The following is a 25,926-nucleotide window of genomic DNA, read 5'->3' on the forward strand; positions in this document are numbered from 1 at the left end:
TAACTTAAAGGTGTCAAAAACCTGTGGTATTCCAATTAAACAAGGTGATGACTATGACTTAAAAATGTGTTTTTGACTTGCAAATGTGTACATCTGCAGCCACATTCACTGGGAGGATTTAAAACACCTCTCTCAGCAAACATACATTGTTTTTTTTAGTCTTAGCAACTCATCTCTACAGCCTTTATTCTGCCCTGAGGCAATAACAGGAGTCTTGGCACGACTCCACAAGATCTGTCTCCTTATGAAGGAGGAGGGAGCATCTCTGGTTCTTTCACTCTCTTCTCTCAGAGTGTCTGCTGCCGTCGCAGGGCACAGTTGGCCAACAATCTGTGCTGACCCTCTGCTTCATCTCTCAAGTTCGCAATTTGACAGGAAGCAGAAGAACTGGAAAATTGAACACCTTTGAAAGAGTGAGTTGTTGTGCAGATTATTGTTATACTTTTTTCAGGGTGCAATTTGCTGTTTCTTACCAATATGTTTTGATGTACCTGGATTTGTAAAGCTGTTTGGTTTCAGATCAGGTGTCCCTCTCACCTCAGGGGCCAGGATGCTGCCCTATTTCACATCAGTGCTGCTGGTCACATCAATCTCCAGCGTTTGGGCTCAAGGCTTTTCCGAGGACAGAAAAACATACAAGAAATCCAGAGCCAGGCCGATAGCTGCAAGCATCCATGATGGACAGGGTGAGAAATTTGATGAAAATCAGAAAAAGGCTTCAGACAGCTGCTACAGGACAACATCAATATCATTTATCTATGTTGTAGGCCTCAGAAACACCTCAGATTTGACCTTTTATTATTTAGTATTTAAAATGTCCCATCTAAACATTTAGGTCAGTATAATAGTTTCATTTTTCAGATGTTCGAATGTATGTAAAAATCTGAGAAAGTTCCTATTATATGGAAGAAATTGTGCTAATTCAGAAATTCAAAGGACTTTAATAATCTATAATTAGTCATTAACTCTTTGTTGAATAATAATGTGTTACACCTTAAATGTCATGAACCTGTCTGTTTACTTATAGAGATTATTATAGTGGAAAACAATTCAGTCACTTGAAAAAATTTAACTAATCCATTATTTTATATACTCTCTAAGATGACGTATCTCCAGTTTCCACCTGTCTTTGATTAAGCAGCCTCTAATAACAACGTCTCCCATGGAGCTGTAAAGGCTGAAACTAAAGTCCTGCACCACCCAGTCAGACTGGACCATCATTTTCCAGTAGCATCAAATGGTTTTGTTTGCATCATATATTATGTTTATTTATTTTTTACATGAAGTCATTTGACTATTTGATATCCCCTCTATTCACTTGGCAGCCTTCTTGAGAAGGGTTTTTCTTTGTATGCAACTAGACTCTGAATCCACAGCTCAATCTAGAAATCCAAAAAGATCTTAGCTGAAAACCAACAGCTAGTAAGTGGATATTCTAGCCAAAACAAAAGCTGCCATTTCTCAAACTAAAAAAGTTCATGTGCAGTCCAATCAGTCAGTGAGGCAATCCATTGTTGGTCTGGTGTTGAAAGCTATTTCTAAGACCTTGAATTCAACTTTTCATTTTCTTTCTTCTGTCAAATTAGGCCCTAAATTAAGTGTAAAACCACTTCCCTCAGGCTTCTTATAGATCAGCAAACTCTTAATATATGTTAAAATGAATAAACTTTAGTTACTATTTCGAATTAAGTTGTGGTGTATATTGTCTTTTATTTGTGTACATCAGATTGTTTTATGTCTGTCTTTACTTAACTCAGATACATCAACAGCAAATTGTTAATAGAATTTATAAAATGTGAATCTTAACATGTTAAATAGGGTGAAATTTTCTATCTTTTATTGTGCAATAAAATGGCCAAGAAACCATTCTGATGACAGTTTTATTAAAAGATTATCAAACAAATTGGTTTGTTATCCTAAAATATTTTAAAGTCATAATCACCTTAAGGTTTTCCCATACTGGATATTTTGAAACACTATAGTATCTACTCGGCTGTATAACTCTATGTTTATCTAGGCCTCTGCTACATTAAGTGGTGGATTTGCCAGTCATGTTTAGTTAATCTGCAAAAACCTTAAGTTATTACTGCAAATTTGTTTTGTTTTTTTCCTCATAGCCATCCTGGATGAAGACTGCAGCCTGGAGCTTTCCTTCTTGTTGGACAGTTCTGAGAGCGCGAAAGACAATCATGAGCAGGAAAAGCGTTTTGCAATGGACATGGTGGACAGACTCCAAGGAGCACGGCTGCCAAGCGGCCGCAGCTTGAGTTCCAGGGTGGCCTTGCTGCAGTACAGCAGTCATGTTATCATGGAGCAAACCTTTAAAGACTGGAAGGGACCCGAAAACTTCAAGAACCGGATCAGGCCTATAGTTTACATTGGACATGGCACCTACACCACCTATGCAATCACCAATATGACAAAGATGTACCAGGAGGAATCCAGAGTTGGAAGCATCAAAGTGGTGGTGTTGCTCACAGACGGCGTTTCACACCCAAGAAACCCGGATATTTTTTCTGCCATTGCTGATGCCAAGAACCAGGGCATCAAGTTCTTTGCTCTGGGCATCACTGGGACGGCCAAGGAGCCGACCAACATAGCTGAACTCCGCCTGCTGGCCAGCTCCCCAGCCTCGCGCTTCCTCCACAATCTGCAAGACGAAGACATACTGCAAACAATCTTCACTGAAGTAGTGAGTACGAGTTCTTGCCAGTCACCTGACAACACACACAAAGAAAAAAGGTTGTATTGAGTTTAAACCAGCGTCTCTCCAGAATGTACACATGGACAGGCATGTTCAGGTATTTGACAATGCTCAGGAGAAACAAATGAAAGAATGTGCCACCCAGAACAAGATTTATGTTGATCTCGACAGCTACACAAAATCTGTTTGACTTATCTGACCAAACACTTGGGAGACAGATTTCATATGCTCTGCAACTGCTTTGTATGAACAAGTAGAATTTACATCACTTTTTTTCTTTTATGATTGCATGGCTTGTACAAACTTGTGCCTTCAATTTTAAAATTATCTCTGACAAATTCCTCCTTTTGTGACCAACATCATCTAGATGAGTGGAGTAAATATAACTTTCTACCTGAAAACGTTGCATTTTACTTGATTACTTTTTCATTTCAGACTGGCCTTGCTGATGAAGGAGTAAGTACATTCCCAATTTAAATTGAGGAAAAATGTACATTTGATGCAGTGTCGATAGATTTGACTAAAATGTGTTTTGTTTTGTTTTTCCAAGTGTCCCTTGGCTCAGAGATGTGCTTGTGAGAAAGGAGAACGAGGGCCCAGCGGGCCTGCGGTGAGCATTTATCTTTACAAAAGCCACATTTTTCCAAATATTATTTTCTTTATGATCCTAAACCTTGTGTTTTTTATTATGAATGTATGTACTAAAAATGTAGTGCATATTTATCAAATGTGTACTCATAACTCTAAAAAGTGTGTTGTGCTTTTCTCTTCAACTCCTTACAGACAATGGTTTTTAGAAATGACTTTTGCTGCAATTCCAGTCCCAATACTGTTTACAGAAAGTCTGCAAAACAGTCAAGTTCGGTCTGATTAGATGTCACAAATGTCATAAATACCGTTTACATACTAACTAGCTACATTTACTCTGTTACATTTTCTTCAAGAAGTTTAAAAAAAACAAAAACTTTTTGGAATAGCTTTGCTACACTTTGCTAATTATTTTTGTTTGAATTATATTATTATGAAATATTGCTACGCTTACTGAAAATTTCTGGATACTAAACCTACTGTTTGAAACTTCAATGAATAAAGAATAAGCATGTTTTAACTAAAAATGCATTGACACACAAGGTTTATGTTGACGTGAGCAATCTTGTTAACACACAAGCTTTGGTATTGTAACGTTATTTTCTATCTGCTAAGCCTGTTGTGCCATTTGGGGATGATAAAGACACAGTAATCTAATTATTGGGAATGCTTATTTTCACTGTTAACTAGACTCGAATTCAGTCCCATCCCCTCCTTAAATAAACAGCTCAGTTATGGCTAAGCTCTGAGGTTAACTGACAGCTGAGTGTCCAGGTGCCCTCACCTCAGAGAAATTCTTCAGATTCCTCCACCCAGACAATAGAGGCTCTCATAATTGCTCTCGTTAGTTTAATGACCACCAGGAAGCAATGTCTGGTTGATAGAAACAGATGCATTTGTGGGCCAGGTGCAGCTCAGACCAGAAACCGCTCAGTGTTTGGATAAGATAGCTCGTGTCTTGTTACAGTCACAGAGTGCTGTCAACAATACCTGTCTAGAGTGAGTCGAACTTCCACTTTGCAAATCCTCTTCATGACTTAATTTATGGGTCTTAGGATCAAGCCATCAATTGTTAAAGCCATTTGAGCTCTTATCAACAAACGAACAGAATGTCAAACACAGAAAATCGCTGAATTTTGACCCCCGATTTTGTTCCTTTCCTCAGGGTAAGAAAGGTCGCCCCGGTGATGATGGAGCTCCAGGGCAGAAAGGGCAAAAGGTGTGTTGCTTTGAGTTGGGAAATTCCCCAACTGGCAGTGAAAACAAGCTCATATAGAATCTGTCAAAGGCTTGTTAACAAGATGTGATAATTAGAATTATACACCTGAAAGATGTTCCATGGAAGAAAAATTACTATGTATGATGTCAATCAAAAAAATTGTTTTACTTGCCAGTCAAAGGAAGTGTTGGGGTTGATGGATGGATGAACGGATGGATCTTAAATAAACTAAATATAATTTTTTTTATGAGTTTTTGTGAAAAGGTAATTGATAGCAAATGTTTTACTTGTACATATTCCCTGGATTTATATTTTATTTATCATAGATCCAAAATAGTTGGCTTACATTATGCCAACAGGGCCCAATACCACAGCAGACCTCTACTCTCTTTTCTAAACTAAACCTCATGTTGTTGTGGTTTAGCCAATTGCCTTTTAGAATTAGGCCTTTACTAATAAGCCAATCATTATATCCACCCCCAATGGAGGGAGGTGGTGGTGCAACCCACTCCAACTCCTCCAAGTTATCTTATCTCCCATTTGTAGATAAGATAACTGACATCAAAATAAAGCAGTGCAAAAATCAATGTTGCACCTGTTTGAATGCATATTTTATTCTCCATTCATTTAATTTTCTATTTGTACTTGTTACTTTGAGTGGAAACCTGTTCGGTTCTCTTTAAATGTTTCTCTGGAAGATCTTTGTTGGCGCACCAACAAATATTGGTGCGCCAACAACTAATATTTCTTATGTAAATAACTACATGAAAATGACAATGTGGAAAGGCTTTAAGGGTTCAAAAAATTTCAATGATTTAATTATAGGGCTGCTTTTGATAAAATTACCAAAATAAATTCGTAATATTACAAAAATAAAGTAATCATTAAAATAAAGTTGTAATAATATGGGATTAGCTAATATCTTCGAACTACTGGCAGTTTTTGGTTAAACAAATAAAGATCTTTTTGAAGATTCGTTCGTAAGCCTTTAACAAAACTTCACTTACACAACTATCCATTAAAGACACGTACAAAACTCATTTTCAAAACTTGTTTTTTACAAGAGACAGAAAAGTATTTACAAATCTATATTACATCTCATGACTCAGAGATTCCTTCATAACCACTTCAAAAATATGTGAACATTTAAGTTAGTATGACTTAAGTTTCAGCACTTCAAAGTCAAATCAAAAATTACATTTAGAGTTTAAAATTTGAAACTCCTGAAGTCGCCCTCTGTTGGTCATTATAAAGAATGCAGGTTTAAGGTACTTAAAAATTCCCTCGCCAATCTGTTGATGCAATTTAAAGTTAAGTGGATTTTTTTTTTTTGTTTTGTTTTATCATATTTTGATGAACATCTTCTGTTCTGTTTCTATCTATTTTTGGATATGCTCTGTATTATATGTTATGTACATTATCACTCAGAAATTTAAAAAATAAAGGTTGAACATCACAAACGATGCATACTTGAAGGAAAAAGAAAACCTGGATGTTAAATTATGAAATGCAGTGGGAGATGTGCATTTAAAAAAAAAGAAGCAGTTATTACCAAAGGTAATGTCTCTCTTTCATCAGGGAGAAGCAGGATTAAGTGGAATACCTGGGCGAGAAGGAACTGAGGTAAATTCTGTAACTCATGAACAAAATGGATTATTTTCCTGACACTCAACATCCTGTCATTAAAATCAATGATTATTTTTATCTGTAGGGTAAGCCTGGTTACAAAGGAGATAAGGTATTCAGATTAATCAAAAAAAATGTGAGAAAAGTCGTTTCCATATATGCATATACATACATGTTTAATATTTGTAATTTGTGCACAGGGTGAGAGGGGTGAGTGCGGCACTCCAGGAATCAAAGGAGATAGGGTATGAGAGTGTTGTTGATACTTGCTAAATGTACAGTTTGCTGATTGTTTTTCTTCTCTCCTTGCACTTTGATTGAGTTAACTCTTTTGTCTGTATGATGTGCTTCAGGGCCCAGAAGGCTCAATTGGAACAAGAGGGCCAAGAGGTTTGCAGGTGTGCACTTCATACGACACTAATACTTTTTCTATGTCCTTTACTTCTTATATTTGTTGTTGAAAAAATATGATAATAAAATGTATATGGTATAAATGTATCCCTTCGAACTATAAAATGAAATATTATGGACCAAAATAAATTACTCACTGTATTTTTACTTGGTATTAGTAATGGAAAAAAAATTACATGTGAAATGAAAACACTTTGACCGTTCTATAAATTCTTGTTTGATTTTCTGCCCAGGGATTACCAGGACCACAAGGAGACATTGGACCTCAGGGGCCTCAGGGAAAGCAGGTTAGTCTCTTATTTGACTAATTTTACTCTGCTCATCCCACATATATGTTGCAACCTCTGCTCCGCATTTCCTTTTTATGATATGTTTGAACAAGAGTTTTGAAGCTGTAATACTTTGGTATTAACCCCAAAGCAAAACACTTGTAAACCCTCCTTACCCCCATCCTGACTCACTACTACAATCATCACATTGAATGCAGGATCTCTTTTGGCCTGTTCCTGAAACTAAATACAGAGCAAAAAAAAAGTCCCTGCAGCAATGTCAGTCTCTCAAACATGGCTTACTTTTACGGCCTTGGATGGGAAGTCTGTGTGGTCTGTCTGGCCATAAAAATATCTGTATTAGGATTAGGATTAACTGGAGTCTTAGAAGTTTTCTTGTATGATTTTTGTTCCTCCCCATTGAATGAGCTATTGTATGATTGAATATACCTCATAAATACTTATCATTATACTATAAAAGCCTATTGATAATATGCATAATGACATATAATTTTATAGCATAAAAGGTTGAAATCATTACACTACTCACAGTCACATTTACATTTTTAATAAATGGGGAAAATACAGAAAATAAGTTTCTGCTGTATTGAATATCCCCCAATCTCATTTATCTGAGAGTATTTCATAAACTTGTCAATCATAATCACATTTACATGAAGCAGTGATGTACAGAAAAACAGGTAATCATATGCCCAGAAACAGGAGGTCAGAGGTGGCGTGTCATCAATAATCCTCTTGTGTGAAACGCATATTGAGGACAAAGTAAAAGTTAACATGCACAGTACTTCATACCTATTGTGTCTATGTAAATAATCCTCCATTTCTATGTATTTACCGCCTGTAAAACGTGTTGATATTTCAGTCATTCATAAATTAGTGCTTGCATTTTGCGTTTCTAAATTGGTGAACTTCTAAAATGGTGCAAATCTGTTATTAACAGCTCGCTACTGACTGATATGTTTTTTTTCTAAATGAAAACACCCTTACTGTTATCGACTCCAGTCAACAGGTTAACTGCTTATTTTGTGTTACCTATTAATGAATCTAAAGCCAAGCATTTAGACTCAAAGATATTTTTAAAACTTGTTAAACTGTTTCGTTTTTTTAATTCCAGGGAGAACGAGGCCTACTGGGTCCTCCTGGAATCCAAGGAGAAACTGGTATTGGTCTACCTGGTCCAAAAGTAAGTCATCATATGTAGTCTATATGAACATTTTGTGGCAAATATGTGGCAAATATTTGTGATCAGTTATTGTCATTGAGAGTCAATTGATATGTTTTTATTAATCCGTAGGGTGACATGGGGTTCCAGGGCCGACCAGGTCCTCCTGGTCCTCATGGTGTGGGAGAGCCTGGTCCTCCTGTAAGTTACAACGCACAATTTGCAACTCTGCTTGAGACTAATATTGTACATTTTATTGTTACTGTGTGGGTGACATGTACATTTTTACTTTCTTTACAGGGACCCCAAGGACAACAAGGCGTGCAAGGGGAAAAAGGACCCCAAGGAGAAGGACTTCCTGGGCCCAAGGTTATTTTGAAATGCTGCGTATTAGATAGAAAAATAGTAAAACTCGTTGTTTTTAGGGATGACAGAAAAATGCAGTGACTTTCACATGTTGTACTGATAAAAATATGTTTTCAGTTGAGGTTAGCTAACTAAGGCACAAAGAAAAACTGTTGTTATCAACCATTGAAGTAAACTCTAGACTGAACATCATATAGGACATAAAGATATTAAAAAGCTTCAACTGTGAAAGATGGAATTTAATTGAGAGAGAACCATTCTCCAGTCTGTCATGATTAGCCGTTGTTCCAGCTCACTCATTGATTGATTGACTCATTCACAGCTCAAATGCTGAGTCTCTTGGTAATGTTTCTGTTTCTAACTGATCCAAGCAAGCCACAGCATGCTGCCTCCTGAAACACAAAGAAGACAATCCATTCAACATTTAGGACAGAAATGCACACCTGGTAGCAAAGCACTTACTTCAACTTTAAAAGATATATATATATATATATATATATATATATATATATATAAAAAAATTCCCTTCTCACCCACCGCGGGTGGTTCTTATCCTCTGAGCTCGGGTCCTCTACCAGAGGCCTGGGAGCTTGAGGGTTCTGCGCAGTATCTTGGCTGTGCCAAGGACTGCACATTTCTGGACTGAGATGTCTGATGTTGTTCCTGGGATCTGTTGTAGCCACTGCTCCAGTTTGGGGGTTACTGCCCCGAGGGCCCCGATGACCACAGGCACCACTGTGGTCTTCACCTTCCAGGCCCTCTCCAGTTCTTCCCTGAGGCCCTGGTATTTCTCCAGTTTCTCGTGCTCCTTTTTCCTGATGTTGCAATCACTTGGTATTGCTACATCTACCACAACGGCTTTCCTCTGTTGTTTATCCACTACGACAATGTCTGGTTGGTTCGCCATTACCATTTTGTCTGTCTGGATCTGGAAGTCCCACAGGATCTTAGCTCTGGCGTTCTCCACCACCTTTGGGGGTGTTTCCCACTTTGATCTCGGGGTTTCCAGTCCATATTCTGCACAGATGTTTCTGTACACTATGCCTGCCACTTGGTTATGTCGCTCCATGTACGCTTTCCCTGCCAGTATCTTGCACCCTGCTGTGATGTGCTGGACTGTCTCAGGGGCCTCCTTGCACAACCTACACCTTGGGTCTTGTCTGGTGTGGTAGATCTGGGCCTCTATTGCTCTGGTGTTTAGGGCCTGTTCCTGGGCTGCCAGGATGAGGGCCTCTGTGCTGTCCTTGAGTCCAGCTTTTTCCAGCCATTGGTAGGATTTACTGATATCAGCCACTTGGGTTATTTGCTGGTGGTACATCCCATGTAGGGGCTTGTCCTCCCATGATGGTATCTCTGGCACCTCAACCTCTGTTCCCTGTTGTCTGAGACATTCACTGAGCACATTGTCTGTTGAGGCTTTGTCCCTGATGTATTTATGGATCTTAGTTGTTTCGTCCTGGACAGTGGTTCTCACACTCACTAGTCCTCTGCCTCCTTCCTTGCGGCTCGTGTACAGTCTCAGGGTGCTGGATTTGGGATGGAACCCTCCATGCATGGTTAGTAGCTTTCTAGTCTTAATATCTGTGGCTTTTATCTCCTCCTTTGGCCAGCTGATTATTCCAGCAGGGTATCTGATTACTGGCAGGGCATAGCTGTTTATCGCACGGATTTTGTTCTTGCCATTGAGCTGGCTTCTCAGGACTTGCCTTATTCGTTGGAGGTATTTAGCTGTGGCTCCTTTCCTGGTGGCCTCATCGAGGTTGCCATTTGCTTGTAGTATACCTAGGTACTTGTAACTGTCCTCTATGTCTGCTATTGTTCCTTGTGGGAGTGAGACTCCTTCTGTGTGGATCACCTTCCCCCTCTTTGTGATCAGCCGACCACACTTCTCTGGTCCGAATGACATCCCAATGTCAGTGCTGTAGATCCTGGTGGTGTGGATCAGTGAGTCGATGTCTCGCTCACTCTTGGCGTACAGCTTGATGTCATCCATGTAGAGAAGGTGACTGATGTTGGCCCCATTTTTGAGTCGGTATCCATAGCCAGTCTTGTTGATAATTTGGCTGAGGGGGTTCAGGCCTATGCAGAACAGTATTCATGAAAATTTAGCAGGAACTTTCATAAAACTTTTGAAGAACACAACTTATAAGTTCAGCCGAAGATCCATGAAAGTGTCTTTCATAATTGAACCCAGTTCCTGAAGGTACCCAGCAAGTTTCACCAAAGTTTCATGATAACGCCTGGTATGTTCCAGAAACCTGTAAGTTAGGTGAATGTAGCTGCTAGATTTTGTGAAAGGTTCAATAAGGTTCTGTCAAGTTTTCAGAATGTACATTTTAAGTTCTGGAAAACATCTGGTGAGCGTCGTAAAAATTATTTGTCAGTTCCAAGACAGAATCTGATAATTCACTGAAAATTACATTGAAGGTTCCACAAAATACCTGGTAAAGTCATAGAAAGGAACTGAGATGACTTAGAAAGTTTCTACAAATTAGGGGAAGTATTGTGCATTGTTATAAAATAATGCTACCATCTTACTGTTGCGATTTGTGGGTTAATTAACAGTAGTATATGTGTGTGATTGTTGAACATTTTCCATTAAGAAATGTAAAAGTTTTATTTAATTGTAAATAATCAAATGTTCCCACAATGTCTGTGTGTGGATTTCACACAGATTGCCTAGGTTGGATTGGATATTAGTAAATTTAGCTTCAGAACAGGCTAATGATATGAGACCCAGTAGGATTTAGCTTGGTCTCAAAATTGTTTTAAGAAAATCTGTTTTCCATGCTGGTCCCACTTTTTATCCAGACTGTTCTTAAATCAGAAGGATTCAAGAACAGGCAATTAACACGGAGTCATTAAGTTACCCCACCAGGACAAACTTTTAGCTCATTTGCTTCCACATGGCCATATTTATAAATGCTGTGATGTAAATTGATGGGATTCACCTGGTTTATTTTTCTGCAGGGGGATCGAGGGCTCTCAGGACCGAGGGGGCTGAGGGGCCAGCAGGGTGTAAGCATCAAAGGAGACAAGGTGGGTTGTAAATGCTTTTAATGAGTGGAGTTAACTGTAACAGTACACTTTCTGAAAATTAAGGGGAATCCCTAAAGATCCCACAGGCTACAGGATATTCTACTATAACATTAAAGCAAAGCTGGATGGTTGTTTACCACCTTTAACATCTGGTTGCTGTGGGAAAGTTGCAGCAAGTACAACTTGTTGCAAACTGCACTGTAAGACTTAGTAATTTTAAACAACTATAGTAATTCACATAAAAGAACCTTTGTCATTAAAGTTAGTCACATTTTAAATGTGCAATACATTTAAAATATTACAATTGTATTTTTCTGTGCTTGGCAACCTTTCTGACTTATTATTATCCAATAAAGGAAATGGGTCCGTTTATCTGCATGTTTTAGTTTCAAAGTCTTACATGCACTAACATTTTTCTGAGACATGATTCTGAAACCAAGTATAGAATTTGGCTTCTTAACTTTTCAATCTATTAGTACATTCCAGCTGATTGGCTGTTTGATACAGTTTCAGACTATAATATGTTTTATAATAAATCAGAAAGGACACTCCATTTCAACATGAAGTAAAGAGTATCAACAACGAGACTGATGAAAAGGTAAAAAGTCCATGTGAACTTAGGGAAAAGAGTTAAAATGCTAATAGAATCAATTTATGCCACAACTTATCAAAAAAAATAATTCTCAACTTTTATTTTACCATTTTCTTATTCCATTTGGCAGTATAGTTACTATTTTATTGACTATTTAATCAAGGCAAGATTGCACCTCCACTGATGTCACAATTTGAGAATAAAATAGAGTACACTTAAGAGGCTAAACATTTCATTCTGAAATATTTACGATGTTCATTATGTTAAAAAGAGAGTTCTAGCAAAGTTGATTTTTGAGGGTGGAAAAGTGTCTTATTTTAAAATGAAAACTGTCTAGGAGGCATGCTCTGAGTGCCATCGTCCAACCTTTGAATTTCAGCAATGATGGGCCTTTTGTCAGACTTCTTCTTTGAACTGTGGTAATAAGTTCCAGCTGAGAACTGCAGACTGGTCCAAAACCATAAACTTTGGAGAGGAGAACCTTCAGTTTTCCGAGGCAGGACATCCCATGGTGTATGCGCCTTAGGACAGAAATGTACATAAAAACTAGTAAGTCATCCACCGCTGATAAGAATTGTCTTAATCATGGTGCTTTACCTCCAGGGTGAACTGGGACCTCCAGGTTTTCCCGGGCCAGCTGGAGAGACAGGGGTGGGCATTCAGGGAGAAAAGGTAAGCTCAATTCAATTTGATTAAATGTTGCTAAGGCTACCTTATAACTAAAAGAAACACACCCATTTTAGCGAATGATGTTTTGAGAATTAAATCAATGTTATTATGCAGGGAGTCGAGGGACCAAGGGGCCCACCAGGAGTCAGAGGAGTTCCAGGAGAAGGATTATCTGGAGCTAAGGTTTGTTCAAATGTACTTTTTAATGATGTTGGCAGGACAAATGTTTCTTCACACATACATAATTCAATCAGAGTTCTCTTGCCAATTCTCTTCTTCAGGGTGTTGCTTTGTGCAACAAAAAAAGAAAGAGTTGTTAAAAAAAAAAGTTTGAAAAACATTCATATTGTGCTGTCAGTATTTTGTTTGCTTCTGTTATGTAAAGCTAAACAGCAAAAACCTATCACAGATATATATTTATAATGTAAATAAAGAAAATATGGAACACATTGTGAATCTTCCCAGCACTGGCCAATCTAGAAAAATTAGTCAAAGAGTATATCTACAGCAGTTTAGCAAACTGTTCCACAAAATGAGACCGTAATTATTTTTAATTGGCCTACAGCTCGCTGGCAATGCAGCAGAAAACATATTACAGACACAGCAGTTATTATGAGTTGAGTTTAAGCAGGGACATCCCATATCAGCCATTTTATATTGCACTGATTTGGACATTTCTGATTTTGATTCCTGAACTAAATCAACTAATACGTTTTGTTAAAACTAGAAAAATGTTGCCGCCACATGGATAAACTCTACCCCACTCTACACATTGAGCTTTCAAGAGGGTGTCTATTCTACTTAATGGGGGTGCAAACCTCCGATTGATCCCATATCCACTGTGTATTTATAACATTTTCCTTTCAGGGTGACCAAGGCTTACCAGGAGAGCAGGGAGCTCCTGGAGAAAGAGGCATTGGTGAACCTGGTCCAAAGGTATTTAAATCACTACTCGTGACTAAAGTTTTCATCACCATGAAAAGTCTGCTCATATTTCCCAACGTATTTGGAAAATAAAATCTGAAATGTATCTGACTGAAATCGTAGGGAGAACCTGGAGCCCCAGGACCAGGAGGTCTGCCTGGTCTTCCAGGAGAAGATGGAGCTCCAGGACAGAAGGTAAAGCAAGTTGCACAGTGGGTCACTACATTTGTTTTGGCCACTATTAAAAGAGCTCATTGTTCACTCAATTAAGGGGGAACCTGGATTATCTGGTTCAAGAGGTCCCGAGGGAGCTCAAGGCATTGGCATTCAAGGAGAGAAGGTATGTTTCGTTATTAATTCTTGTGTAGGATTAAAAATGATTTCACTTCGATCATGCCTGGTGTTCTCTGTTTTAGGGCGACCAGGGTCTGAGAGGGATTCGGGGACTACATGGTCCTCCTGGGATTCCAGGACCTTCTGGACCAAAAGTGAGAGACATATCGCAAGACTACAAATATATTGTTGTATTTGGATAGAAACATTTGACAACTTTGAATTTCTTTGCTTGTCATCCCTGATAAAATATCATGAATTTGCAGTTGGTGAAGATTTATGCTATACAATCAAGCAGAGCCAAAAATGTAGTTTTTAATGATGTTGGCAGGACAAATGTTTCTTCACACATACATAATTAAATCAGAGTTCTCTTGCCAATTCTCTTCTTTCAGGGTGAACGTGGAATTCCAGGTCCACAGGGCATGTCGGGGCAGCCGGGACGGTCCATATCAGGTCCAAAGGTAGAATAGGGATCTGAACATGGATTTTGGCAGCAAAGAACGAAACTGTCAAATAAAACCCGATGGCAAAGATGGAATGAAAAAGCTAGTTTAAGTAATCAGTTTGGCTTTTGTGTTTCATTGTGTTCAGGGTGAAGTTGGTCCTGCTGGTCCTCCTGGTCCTATTGGGGAAACGGGTCTGGGTCTACCTGGTCCCAAGGTAAATGCCATCACTTAATATATGATATGCTTTTCCACAGAGCTGTCTACAAAATGATGTCAATTTTCATCAGTGTTTTTTTTCTGTTATCAGGGTGATCGAGGTCTTACAGGTGTAATGGGTCCAGTTGGGCCAAAGGGTGAAGGCATCCCAGGCCCTGTGGTATTGTCATTTACCAAAACATAAAACTGTGCAATGTCTGCAAACAGAACTTTTAGAAAAACCCTCATTTTGTGTGTCCAGGGTGCTCCAGGTGTGCCAGGGTTACCAGGTGAGCCTGGACCAGAGGGAGTGGGAATTCCTGGTCCAAAGGTTTGTCACCATGACGTTTTGTGATCTGAACAGTTCCTCCCCTGATTTGTGTTTCTGCCGTCCTCATGGGAATCCTCATCTCTGTTTCAGGGTGATGTTGGCTTTAGAGGCCTACCAGGTTTGCCCGGTCAACCAGGCGAGGGCTTACTGGGACCACCAGTAAGGAACATCTCATTCCTTACAGCTGCATCAACAACTAACTCAAAACTAGCTTCACAAAGTAGAAAATTAACAAAAGGATCTAGTTATCTTTACTTTGACTTTTATTTCAATTCAGACAGTGTCAAATTGAATAAGACGGACGATATAGTTAATCCTATGTGAGATTATAAAACAAATGTATTCTGCCAATGTGGATAAGAATGTTTTATGGAATTTATTGCAAAGTGTAGTAATTTCAAAGTCTTGGTGGGTTGATCGGGTAACATACCATCATTGAAACGTATGATAAGTGATGATTGTGACTCATATCCCATATCAGAATTCATGTCAGAACTGGGTTAGGAGTAGCTATCTAATCCTATAGAAAAGGCTTCTCCAACCTCTGACCTCAACTCTATCTGAAAATCTTTCTTGGCGCCTTAATAACAGGTCAATGCTAGGAAGCCAGTGGATTTAAATGCGTTCTGCCAAAGGAATATTTAAATATTTAGTCAGAATTAGGCCTCAGTCCTTGACACGGACGTCGCGGGTTCGACGGGGCAAAAGTCAATAAGACACAGAACATTTGTTTATATGTCCATTTTCAAACGTGGGGTAGTTTTTAGAATCGACTTACATTTCTGAGTCCTTGTTAATATTTTTATTATAAAACGAATACAGTTCTAGTATACTGTATCTAAATATTTTTCAGGATTCATAAATTTTATATCTTCTTAATATTAGGGTAATATTGGGAGGCCAGGACCAATTGGTCCAGCTGGACCCCCAGGAGAAGGTATTCAAGGTCCAAAGGTAAATTAATTACTTAATGTAACTCAATATGAATGGTATTCCAGAATATCTCCAATTTTATTATATTTATTATGTTCTAAGTTTGGAGGACTGTAGTTAAATTAAGTTAATTTAAAATCTGATCTCAGGGAGAGCCAGGATCTCAAGGCATGACTGGACCCAGAGGGCCCCAAGGAGAAGGATATTCTGGACCTAAAGTAATGGATTACCATTTATATTTTAACAGTTCATCAATATCCAGTTTATTTGCCTATACTGAAAATGTGTTGTTCTTCGGGTCAGGGGGACCGTGGGTCACCGGGAGAGAGGGGAATGAAAGGCACAAAAGGAGACATGGGTGATCCTGGAGTCCCTGGAGAAATGGTAAAATATGGGGAAAAAAGTAATTGTATGAAATGTATGTATACAGACATTCATCCACCTCTAGTTATAGGTGGAAATAAAACTGTTTATTCTAGCAGTGTAAGATTGTTTTTAATCTTATGTTTTCTAATGACAGGGGAGAGCAGGGATCAAAGGTGAACCAGGCCTTACGGTAAGTTAACTAAAGCAGCCAAAAGCTTTTATTTTTAACTAAAACTCTGTTCAGATCTTAAAGTTTGTTTCCTTTTACAGAGAGAAGACATTATTAGGATGATCAAAGAAATATGTGGTAAGAATGTCACTTAAATGTCATTTTTATGTATCCTGTAAATACAGTCATAATGAAAGAAAGTACACCCTCTCATTTCTAAGCTTTTATAATGTAAATGACCTGCCCAAAAACAAGAGTTATAAATACAAAACCACACACCTCAGATTCCACTCGGTATTGATTCCCAATATTGGGACCTAAAACCCAAAGTTTTACTTATTGAGGACCAGTAAACGCAACAGGACACTTCTTGTGTGTGGAGCAAACACACACATCAAGTAAAACCACTGGAAAGGCATAAAAGAAAATATGTTGCAGAAAATTAAAACGAGCACACACAAATACAAATGACAAAATCCAGTCTAGACAGAATGACACAAATTGTTTCTCTGTTGTTGCTGTTTGATTGAGAGGGGATCTGGCTGTTGTTTTGCTTTTGAAAACTTTTGGCTCCTTCAGGTTTGTGCTTAGAGAATTATTTGTTGCAGACAGATAGGTTAATTTAAATCATATTTCCAGTCAGCACAAACAATACAAGCATTCAAGTTTAATTGTGTTTTATTAAAATTTTCTTCTTTCCGCATTTCAGGATGTGGCATCAAGTGCAAAGAAAGACCGATGGAGCTTGTGTTTGTCATCGACAGCTCAGAGAGCGTTGGTCCTGAGAACTTTGAGATCATCAAAGACTTTGTCACTCGGTTGGTGGACAGAACAACTGTTGGACGCAATTCCACCAGGATCGGACTGGTTCTCTACAGTCTGGATGTGCTTTTAGAGTTCAACCTGGCTCGTTATTTGACCAAGGAGGACGTAAAGGAAGCGATCCGAAAAATGCCCTACATGGGTGAGGGCACCTACACAGGGACTGCCATCAGGAAGGTGACTCAGGAGGCTTTCTTGAACGCTCGGTTTGGAGTCCAAAAAGTGGCCATCGTCATCACTGACGGTCAGACAGACAAGCGAGATCCTGTCAAACTTGACTTAGCAGTGCGAGAGGCTCATGCAGCAAACATTGAGATGTATGCTTTGGGAATAGTTAATTCTTCTGATCCCACACAGGCTGAGTTCCTACGAGAACTTAACCTCATAGCCTCTGACCCAGACTCTGAACACATGTACCTGATTGATGACTACAATACTCTACCAGGTGGTGATTTGAGTCAAGTATCAATATTTTTTTTACCTGCAGTTTGTGCAAACAGTCCAAATTGACACATTTCTTGTCTCTTCTCAGCACTGGAATCTAAACTGGTCAGCAAGTTCTGTGAAGATGAAAATGGCGCTCTTATTTACAATCACATACCAAATGGGGCATGGAACAGCAACAACGGAGGGTATGTCTACGGATATAATAGGTTTGACAACAACGGTTATGGAAACAATGGACATGGGAACAGGTATGAAAAGGAAGTTAAAAGTCAAAAAGAAACCAACAACAGAGGTCGTGGTGACACTTTTACGCTGCCCATCAGTGCTGATCACCGTCCTCTACAGGTACCAGTCCTCTGAACTTTTTACTCACTAAATATTTCTACAAGAAACATATTTTATTGTATCATTTGATTTTAGGTAGAGGAAGACGACGATGGGGAAGATTTAGACCTGAGGGCTCGTGTGCAGACTGGTAGCAGGACATCTATAGTCAATGTCGTCAAAGCCACAATGTCATCACCTGTAAGAAAAAGTTCTGCATCCACGGAGGAAGTTTTATCACCAGCAGCAGAACCAGTATCCTCATCACCTTTGTCAACACCAGCGTCTAACGTGTCGTCAGACTTTAAGCAGAAGCTTGTAGTGAGTCCAGACTTACCTAAAGGTGATTTCTGCATTTCTTCTCAAAAATCTCATTCCAAGAAAAGTGTGTCGCTTTATTCGTTGCTATTGTTGTGCATTTTAGTTTCTTTCTGCATGGTGAAGATTTGGAGGATTACCTATCCATAAATAGAGAACCACTCTAATAATTTGAGAGATAGTTGACATCAGGTATCCTCTAAACCATAATGTTAAAACCGTCATATCACTCTTAGAGTTAAAGTCATTATTGATTACGCTAAAGCCTTTACCTCCCATCGAAGATATCACATGTTCCAGCGTCACCTACACATTTGTAGCCTCATTACCTAATCTCCAGCTAAGCCAAGTTACCACAGAATTTTTTGTTTGGGAATTATACTTCTGTGGAATAACCTTAACGACTAAGATATAAAAACTGTGTAAACAGCTATGCTAATATTATAATTCAATTGAATTCAGCAAATCATGTATAGCATAATATTCACACCTTGTCATTTTTTGAAGTGACCCATTTCTTTTTCAGAGGTCCCTGCTCTTGATCATCGCTGCAATCTCATTTTGGACCAAGGAACCTGCAGAAACTACTTAATCCGCTGGTATTATGACAAACAGGCCAACGCCTGTGCACAGTTCTGGTACGGAGGCTGCGGTGGGAATGAAAACCGCTATGAAACTGAAGATGAATGCAAGAACACTTGTGTTCTTTTAAAAACAGGTGAGCTCTGTCAGTGATTTCAAATCAAACAGGCATGTTCTGGCTTTTACTTATTTTGTTCAAAACCAAATATTTGTTTCTGTTTCAGCCGGATAAGAAGACAATTTGGAAAGACGTGATTATTCTGGAGTCTCAACATTTCCAGTTTACTCGCTTGTATTCACCAGTTTTCTTGCACTTTTCAAACATTTCTGTCCTCAGATACACAAGTGTATGTTGTTCAGTATTAAATATATTTCAGAAATTATTAGTTTGAAAATATATCCTCCAACCTGCTCTGACAAAACTAACCAACTTTTTTACCTCAGGACTGAATATGTTGTCATGATATTTTAGAAAACACTTTTTATTTTATTTGTTTTTTTTTAGGGTATAAACGTCATAAATTTAAAGGGACAACCACAGAAAATGCAGAGCCAGACATCTTTCCATGCCAACTGTTTAGTTACATATTTCCAACAAGACAGTCATGTTGAGATATTTGCTGTAATATATTTTTTCTACATATCTGTTTGGGTTTCTTAATTCTTTTCTTAATAATATGTTTTTGGGATTTTTAAAGGCATCTGTGATTATCAAATGCTGCTCTAAATTTTAGGAAAATGAAGCCAGAAGCAGGTTTAAATATATATATATATATATATTTGCTGGATATATATATATATATATATATATATATATATATATATATATATATTTGCTGGATATATATATATATAGTGTGGTATTTCTCAAAACACTTTTGAGATCTGAAAGCACCACCTGAGCTTTAACATAAGATTTCAATATAAAACTGCTTTTACTTTTTTTTTCTAAATTAAACATGCAAACAATATTAAGGACAACATGGAGACAAAAAGTAACTAACTAGTAGTAAATCAATGGTTGACACCATAAGGAGGCTTTTGTACAATCTTTTTATATGCAGACTTAATGCACTTTAGTTTTCTCCACATCCCATAAGGGAAACACATAGACACATCAATGTGTCTATGGGTTTCCCATAGACACATTGAGAATTTCAGACTATATTTCTTTTTTTTTATTGTTTTATAGTCTAGTTAATATTCTCCCCATTATTTTTGTGGCAAAGAGAAACAAACTGGTTACAATAAAAAAGGATTACGATTGTAATGTCTTCACTCATGTCATTTGTGCAGCAATAAAATGTTATGAAAATCCTTTTAACTCAAGGACTCCAGTTCAGCTCGAGTTTTAGTTCCCGTCTCTCCTTTAGTTCCCGCCACGACAGTGTAGCTGACCTTAGTAATAATAAATAAACAAGCCTAAAGTCACTAATAATAATGGGACTTGACAGAAAGAGTTCCTGACTGTCAGCAACAAAATGCGCATCTCTCCTCCCTCCAACAAAGGTCAAGATACAGAACTATATGATATGATAATCATCATGAAATTGCTGGAAAACCCCTAATGTATGTCTTTTTGTTTTATTTTGTTATTTTCCTTCCTCCTTTTTGTCTGTATGGAAGCAGCTGAGATCGGCTTCATCAGGTTTTTCAGATTTTATGTACATTTGAAGCCGATTACATGTTTAATGTATATGTTAATAATAGTAATAAAGAGTTTTAAAAAAAAATCTCTCCTCCCTCCATTGTTCACGACAACTGTTGCTGCTGACAACTGTTGCTGCTGACAACTGTTGCTGCTGACAACTGTTGCTGCTGACAACTGTTGCTGCTGACAACTGTTGCTGCTGACAACTGTTGCCTAGAAACGGCGGTCGCTCCCCAAGACGCATAAAGGAAATAAAATTACATTTTAAAGGAAAATAGCAAAGAACAGTGATTTGGATAAGTAACTTTAATCTGATTACTGCAATTGAGATATCTTTATTACGGTAGCCGGAAACCCCATTGCCCCTTTTCCACCGGATCAGCAGGAAATTTTATTTCTTAAATTGTACATTTTCAGTACGCCATATACGTTCCAATGTTTTATTATTTTCAATCATATTCAATAAATTTGAATGTTACTTAAACAGAGATGCACAGTTCGTTGCACTGTTGTCTTGTAGCAAGAAGGTCCTGGGTTCAATTCTCGGCCCAGGGTCTTTCTGAATGAGTTTTCATGGTGGGTTTTCTCCGGGTACTCCGGGTTCGTTCCAGTCTAAAAAGATGACTGTTTAGCACCAGCACCACTTGTGACCCCTCTATGGACAAACATGTAAGACAATGAAATGCTTAGTGAAAAATGTATTTAATGCATGCTCACAGGTTAGTCACTTTTCTTTAAAATGTCTTTTACAAAATTATTTAGATTTTTTAAACCTGAAATATGGCACTTCGACTTCCGACTTAGCAGAGAGAGAGACGGCAGCCAAAAAACTAAAAATTAAACTCCACCCAAAATTACATTTTTTATTATTAAATAACAAAAAAGTCGTTGTCTTCTTTTATCTGCACGGGGGAAATAAAAGGAATCAGTGACGATGAACATGTAGACGACCCTGCGTTTGCTGTCAGAGCGCAGCGCTCCTCATGCAGCTCCACAACTCAGATTCCTTTTTGAATCAACTTCTTCCATCATTTGTGTCTTCCTTCATCAGCTGCATATTCTGCTGGTAAAGCACTCCCACTTTATGTTGCCCTAGAAATAAAGTTCGTTTGATTGATGATTTTATTTAAAAACGAATATTTACACATCAAATTACTTTTGATGCAACATTTATCATAGTTAGTCATATTATTTATCAACGTTCGCTGCTGTTTCTAGAAATGCGCGTTAAAGGAAGTTTATCCCTCAGGCTTTCCGTCCGTTGCCATGGAGACTGTGACGCTCTGCAGGATTATTCAGATTGGCTTTAGCTAGGTCTTGCTGTTGTTGCAGTTTGGAGGTTAATGTCCACGAAACATTAAGAGTTGTGGCGTAAAGATAATGGCGGCGGCGTTAGACGCTCTCTGGGAAGACAGAGATGTTAGATTTGACATCACTGCGCAGTGAGTTAATAATCATTTGGGAATATCACCCGTAGCATTGCTAGCAAGCTCACTTAGCTCCAGAACGCAGCTAGATGGCTAATCCAAAAAACGAAAAGCTGCCATAATTAACTGTGTTTGGTTGTTAGTTGATTCATTGTCTTTAATGTTAGCTTTATGTCAGCGTTGTCTTTTTTCTGAGTCACAGGGTTTCTGCACTGACCCCTAACATCTGAATAAATAACCTATGATCATCTTCCTGTGCACAGACAGATGAAAACCCGTCCAGGTGAAGTGTTGATCGACTGTCTGGACTCAATTGAAGATACGAAAGGAAATAACGGAGAACGAGGTGGCTTTGCTATTCCCGTGTACCGTTAATGCGTGGTTGGTGTAATTTGAGTCACAGAATGAGAAATGTCTCCCTATTTCAGGACGGCTATTGGTGACTAACCTGAGAATCATTTGGCACTCTTCGGCTCTGCCAAGAGTCAACTTGTGTGAGTAAAACTAAATGTCTGGATGGTAAACAATATTCCTGAATGTTGTGAGGGTTATTAGGATTTGACTCAAGAAGCTTTTCATAAAACATTTTTATCTACAATATTTCTATTTTATACAGGCTGTTAAGAATAAAATGTGATGTTTTCTGTTATTTTTTTTTAGCTGTTGGTTATAACACTATTATTAACATCACAACAAGGACCGCACACTCTGTGAGTAACCTTATCTTTCACTTTCTAAAAGTTTCATGTGAACTTTTCTGAGGATTGTCAGTAATTTCTTGTGGTATTTACATCCAAATTTAATTTGGTTTTCTAGAAACTGAGGGGTCATACTGAAGCACTCTACATCTTAACAAAGTCCAACAACACAAGATTTGAGTTCATTTTTACCAACCTGGTCCTCGGAAGTCCCAGGCTCTTTACCTCTGTCATTGCTGTACACAGGTAAACAAAACTAAGGGAGGATTATATTTTAAATTTATTTTGCGCCTTATTCAGAGTTTGACATTTTGTGTTTCGCAACAGAGCTTATGAGACCTCTAAGATGTACCGAGACCTGAAACTGCGAGCTGCTCTTATTCAAAACAAGCAGCTTCGACTCTTGCCTCAGGAGCAAGTATATGATAAAATCAATGGGGTCTGGAATCTCTCCAGTGATCAGGTACTGCTGTTGTTCAGAAAGAGAGCACAACTACACTATACGTCAAATTTAGATGTATCCAAGATTCTATGTATGCCACCATTTGAAATAAAACATTTTGTATAACATGAATATATTCTTTTGTAGGGTAACCTGGGAACCTTCTTTATCACCAATGTTCGGATTGTGTGGCATGCCAATATGAACGAGAGTTTCAACGTCAGCATTCCTTACCTGCAGATTGTACGTTTAGATTTTGATGTCTTGATTCTGCTTAACCAAGGAGTTCATTTCATGCACAAGAAAAACATATAATTTATAAATGTACTCTACAGTGGACATCTGCACTTCACAAAAAAACTTCTTAGAGGAATAATTGAGTGAGTCTCTGACATAAATATATGACAGGGTGAAAAATCCAGGAATATAAAATCCAGGACTAAGCACTGATAGCTTAGAAGAAGAGATGGGTGAAGTGTGCCGTAGTCTTCTGTGGGTTCGGATTACTATGTATAATGTCAGGTTTTTGTTCCCATGGTTCACCACACCTGAATTTAAATGATTTTATTCATGAACATGTCAGAAATGTAAACAAAATAGTTTTCCTTTTTTCTGTGCAAACCTGACACTTATTCTACAGCAGAAAAATCTCATTTAAAAAGCAAATCCTTTTTCTGAACCTGTCCCCAACTTTGTAAAATGATTGAAACTTAAAAGTGGATCATGGATGAACATAAACACTTTAAAAAGACTGTCAGAAAGAATAACATATCAGGTGAAGTGTATGGTTATCGAGCGACTATGGCAAAAAGATTCTTCGCTGTAAGCTCAGAGCCTATTTAACTAATAATTTTCTGTCCTTTCCAAGTGGTCCATCAGAATAAGAGACTCAAAGTTTGGCCTGGCTTTGGTCATTGAAAGTTCCCGACAGGTGACTTCCTTGGACGTTCTCATAATAAAAGATTTTCCTCTTCTTGCTTTTATGATATAATAATAATAATAATAGCAACCTTGCCGTTTCAGAGTGGAGGATATGTGCTTGGGTTTAAAATTGATCCGGTGGAGAAGCTGCAAGATGCTCTCAAAGAAATCAACTCTTTGCATAAAGTTTACTCTACAAACCCAATTTTTGGAGTGGATTATGAAATGGAGGAAAAGGTAAGCGAACATGTATAGTTTTAGGCATAATTTTTAATGACAACAGCCTTAAACATGTTGCTACGGCAGCAACGACACGGTTTAACTCCAAGCATCTTTATATGTCAGAATGATTCAAAGTCTAGAAATAAAACCCAATGTGGTAAAACTTGAAAACTTAATAAGTGCATTTGCAAAGCTGGTAGAGTTGCAGCTATAGTTGCAGTGAAAGCCTGCCACACTTTTTCACGTTTTATTTGTGAAGCTTTTCAAAATGCGGTTACTTACCAATGAACATCACAATTACTCCCTACTTTGTTTCAGTCTCTAAAATTCTAATAAGATCATTTAAAGTTTGCGGTTCGGATATGTTCAAACGTTTAAATACCTTGCAAAGTATTAAGAGTTTTGCAAGGTATTCTAGAAATATCCTGTGTTTCTCATTGTGCCGTTTTCAGCCCCAGCCGCTGGAAGAACTGACTGTGGAACAGCCTCCTGATGACGTGGAAATTGAGCCCGATGAACAGACCGATGCGTTCACTGTGAGTGAGCCTGATGGCCTTCGCCACACTCGTCACTCCTCTGGGAGTCTAAAGCCTGTCAGACTCTCAGAATAACTACGAGCTAATGCTTCCCAGCGTGACAAACCAACACGAGTTCACGTTGCTTAGTGCTCCTGTCTGTGTTGCTCATCAGCAACAATGATCTACCTTAACAACGAGAATACACTGCTGATTGCAATAACTTTAATAACCTCTCTATGTGTTTTTATTTCAGGCCTACTTTGCTGATGGGCATAAGGTAAATATATTCATGAAATAAACTCAAGTTTTCAGCACATTTTAAAAATTGCAAAAACCCGATATCTTTGTTGTAATGTTACAGCAACAAGACCGTGAAGCAGTTTTTTCCGATGAGCTTGGCCTCGCCATTGAGAAGCTTAAGGAGGGTTTCACGCTTCAGGGGCTGTGGGAAGTCATAGGCTAAAACAACATGAAACATCTGTTCTCTATGTACAGACAAGTGTGCATTTATTTATTGTTTATAGGCCAATATTAAAGTTGCATAGATCATTTGTAGATACTTTGTAGAAAAAAAAAAAGAGTAACTTGAATTGTATGCTTTTTTGTTTGTTTAGCTTATGTTGCAGTTTTTAAATGCTGTGCAGACAGGGTTTCCTCGCCACCCGACAAAGTGTGGAATTTCTTTCTCGTCTATTCCTAACGTCTTTTCTTTCTTCCTCCATTTCTTGTTTTCCTTCCTTTCTTCATTTTTTCCTACCTCTCTACCTACCTTTCCTTCTTCTTTCCTTATAAAAGAAAGGAAGTAAGTTTCTATGTTTTGGCCATCACTCATCTGCTCACGTCTGAAATGTTTGTCATAAAGTTGTATTAACATAAAAATAATGTTTAGCAACCCTATAAAAGCCTCTTAAGAATAAAATTTATTTAAGTAAACAGTGGGGTTGGAAGAGCATTTTTTAACGTCTAATTAAACATCCACAGACTAAATAGGTCTGTGCGTGGCCTGATTGCAAAGTTGTACTAACATTTAAAGAATGGAGGATAAGCTGCCATCTCCTGGTGTGGCTGCAGTTCTCCGACCCGGCTCCTGATTAGAGGACGTCCCTTCAAATGTCTCACCAAATCTCACAAACTGAAGCTGGGCTGTCACTGCTATCAATGAACTCTGAGCCAACATGGGAAAGCTTT

The 25,926-nt window shown here is 38.2% G+C and overlaps 2 protein-coding genes across 2 annotated transcripts; both read left to right on the top strand.

The window, feature by feature from the left end:
• Positions 1-300: 300 nt before the first annotated feature.
• Positions 301-19,604, top strand: col28a2a (collagen, type XXVIII, alpha 2a). Its single transcript, XM_055032417.1, has 36 exons — positions 301-413; positions 506-686; positions 2,118-2,692; positions 3,140-3,160; positions 3,255-3,314; positions 4,458-4,511; positions 6,090-6,134; positions 6,223-6,249; positions 6,338-6,382; positions 6,491-6,535; positions 6,782-6,835; positions 7,953-8,021; positions 8,133-8,201; positions 8,301-8,369; positions 11,337-11,405; positions 12,601-12,669; positions 12,781-12,849; positions 13,534-13,602; positions 13,714-13,785; positions 13,862-13,930; positions 14,007-14,078; positions 14,319-14,387; positions 14,518-14,586; positions 14,680-14,748; positions 14,830-14,898; positions 14,989-15,057; positions 15,784-15,852; positions 15,981-16,049; positions 16,135-16,215; positions 16,352-16,387; positions 16,468-16,504; positions 17,076-17,633; positions 17,721-17,980; positions 18,056-18,302; positions 18,804-18,995; positions 19,084-19,604. Exons 2-36 carry the CDS (start codon positions 551-553, stop codon positions 19,089-19,091), a joined length of 3,660 nt encoding a protein of 1,219 aa, XP_054888392.1. The 5' UTR covers positions 301-413; positions 506-550; the 3' UTR covers positions 19,092-19,604.
• A 2,180-nt stretch (positions 19,605-21,784) lies between these two features.
• On the top strand, positions 21,785-25,673 carry bbs5 (Bardet-Biedl syndrome 5). Its single transcript, XM_055031634.1, has 12 exons — positions 21,785-21,952; positions 22,201-22,283; positions 22,366-22,431; positions 22,598-22,647; positions 22,754-22,881; positions 22,963-23,098; positions 23,225-23,320; positions 23,946-24,008; positions 24,101-24,235; positions 24,673-24,756; positions 24,992-25,015; positions 25,100-25,673. The coding sequence occupies exons 1-12, from the start codon at positions 21,891-21,893 to the stop codon at positions 25,199-25,201; spliced, it is 1,029 nt and encodes a 342-aa protein (XP_054887609.1). The 5' UTR covers positions 21,785-21,890; the 3' UTR covers positions 25,202-25,673.
• Positions 25,674-25,926: the final 253 nt, after the last annotated feature.

The sequence above is a fragment of the Poeciliopsis prolifica genome, unplaced genomic scaffold (genome assembly GCF_027474105.1).
Source record: "Poeciliopsis prolifica strain line A6 unplaced genomic scaffold, Auburn_PproV2 SCAFFOLD007, whole genome shotgun sequence".
In the NCBI taxonomy this organism is placed as follows: domain Eukaryota; kingdom Metazoa; phylum Chordata; class Actinopteri; order Cyprinodontiformes; family Poeciliidae; genus Poeciliopsis; species Poeciliopsis prolifica.

Coding starts and splice junctions, on each gene's coding strand:
- col28a2a (XM_055032417.1), top strand. CDS start 551: ATGCTGCCCTATTTCACATCAGTGCTGCTGGTCACATCAATCTCCAGC. Junction 14,749..14,829: donor AAGGCATCCCAGGCCCTGTG/GTATTGTCATTT, acceptor TTGTGTGTCCAG/GGTGCTCCAGGTGTGCCAGG. Junction 16,505..17,075: donor GATGATCAAAGAAATATGTG/GTAAGAATGTCA, acceptor TCCGCATTTCAG/GATGTGGCATCAAGTGCAAA.
- bbs5 (XM_055031634.1), top strand. CDS start 21,891: ATGGCGGCGGCGTTAGACGCTCTCTGGGAAGACAGAGATGTTAGATTT. Junction 22,648..22,753: donor CAACAAGGACCGCACACTCT/GTGAGTAACCTT, acceptor TTGGTTTTCTAG/AAACTGAGGGGTCATACTGA. Junction 23,321..23,945: donor GCATTCCTTACCTGCAGATT/GTACGTTTAGAT, acceptor GTCCTTTCCAAG/TGGTCCATCAGAATAAGAGA.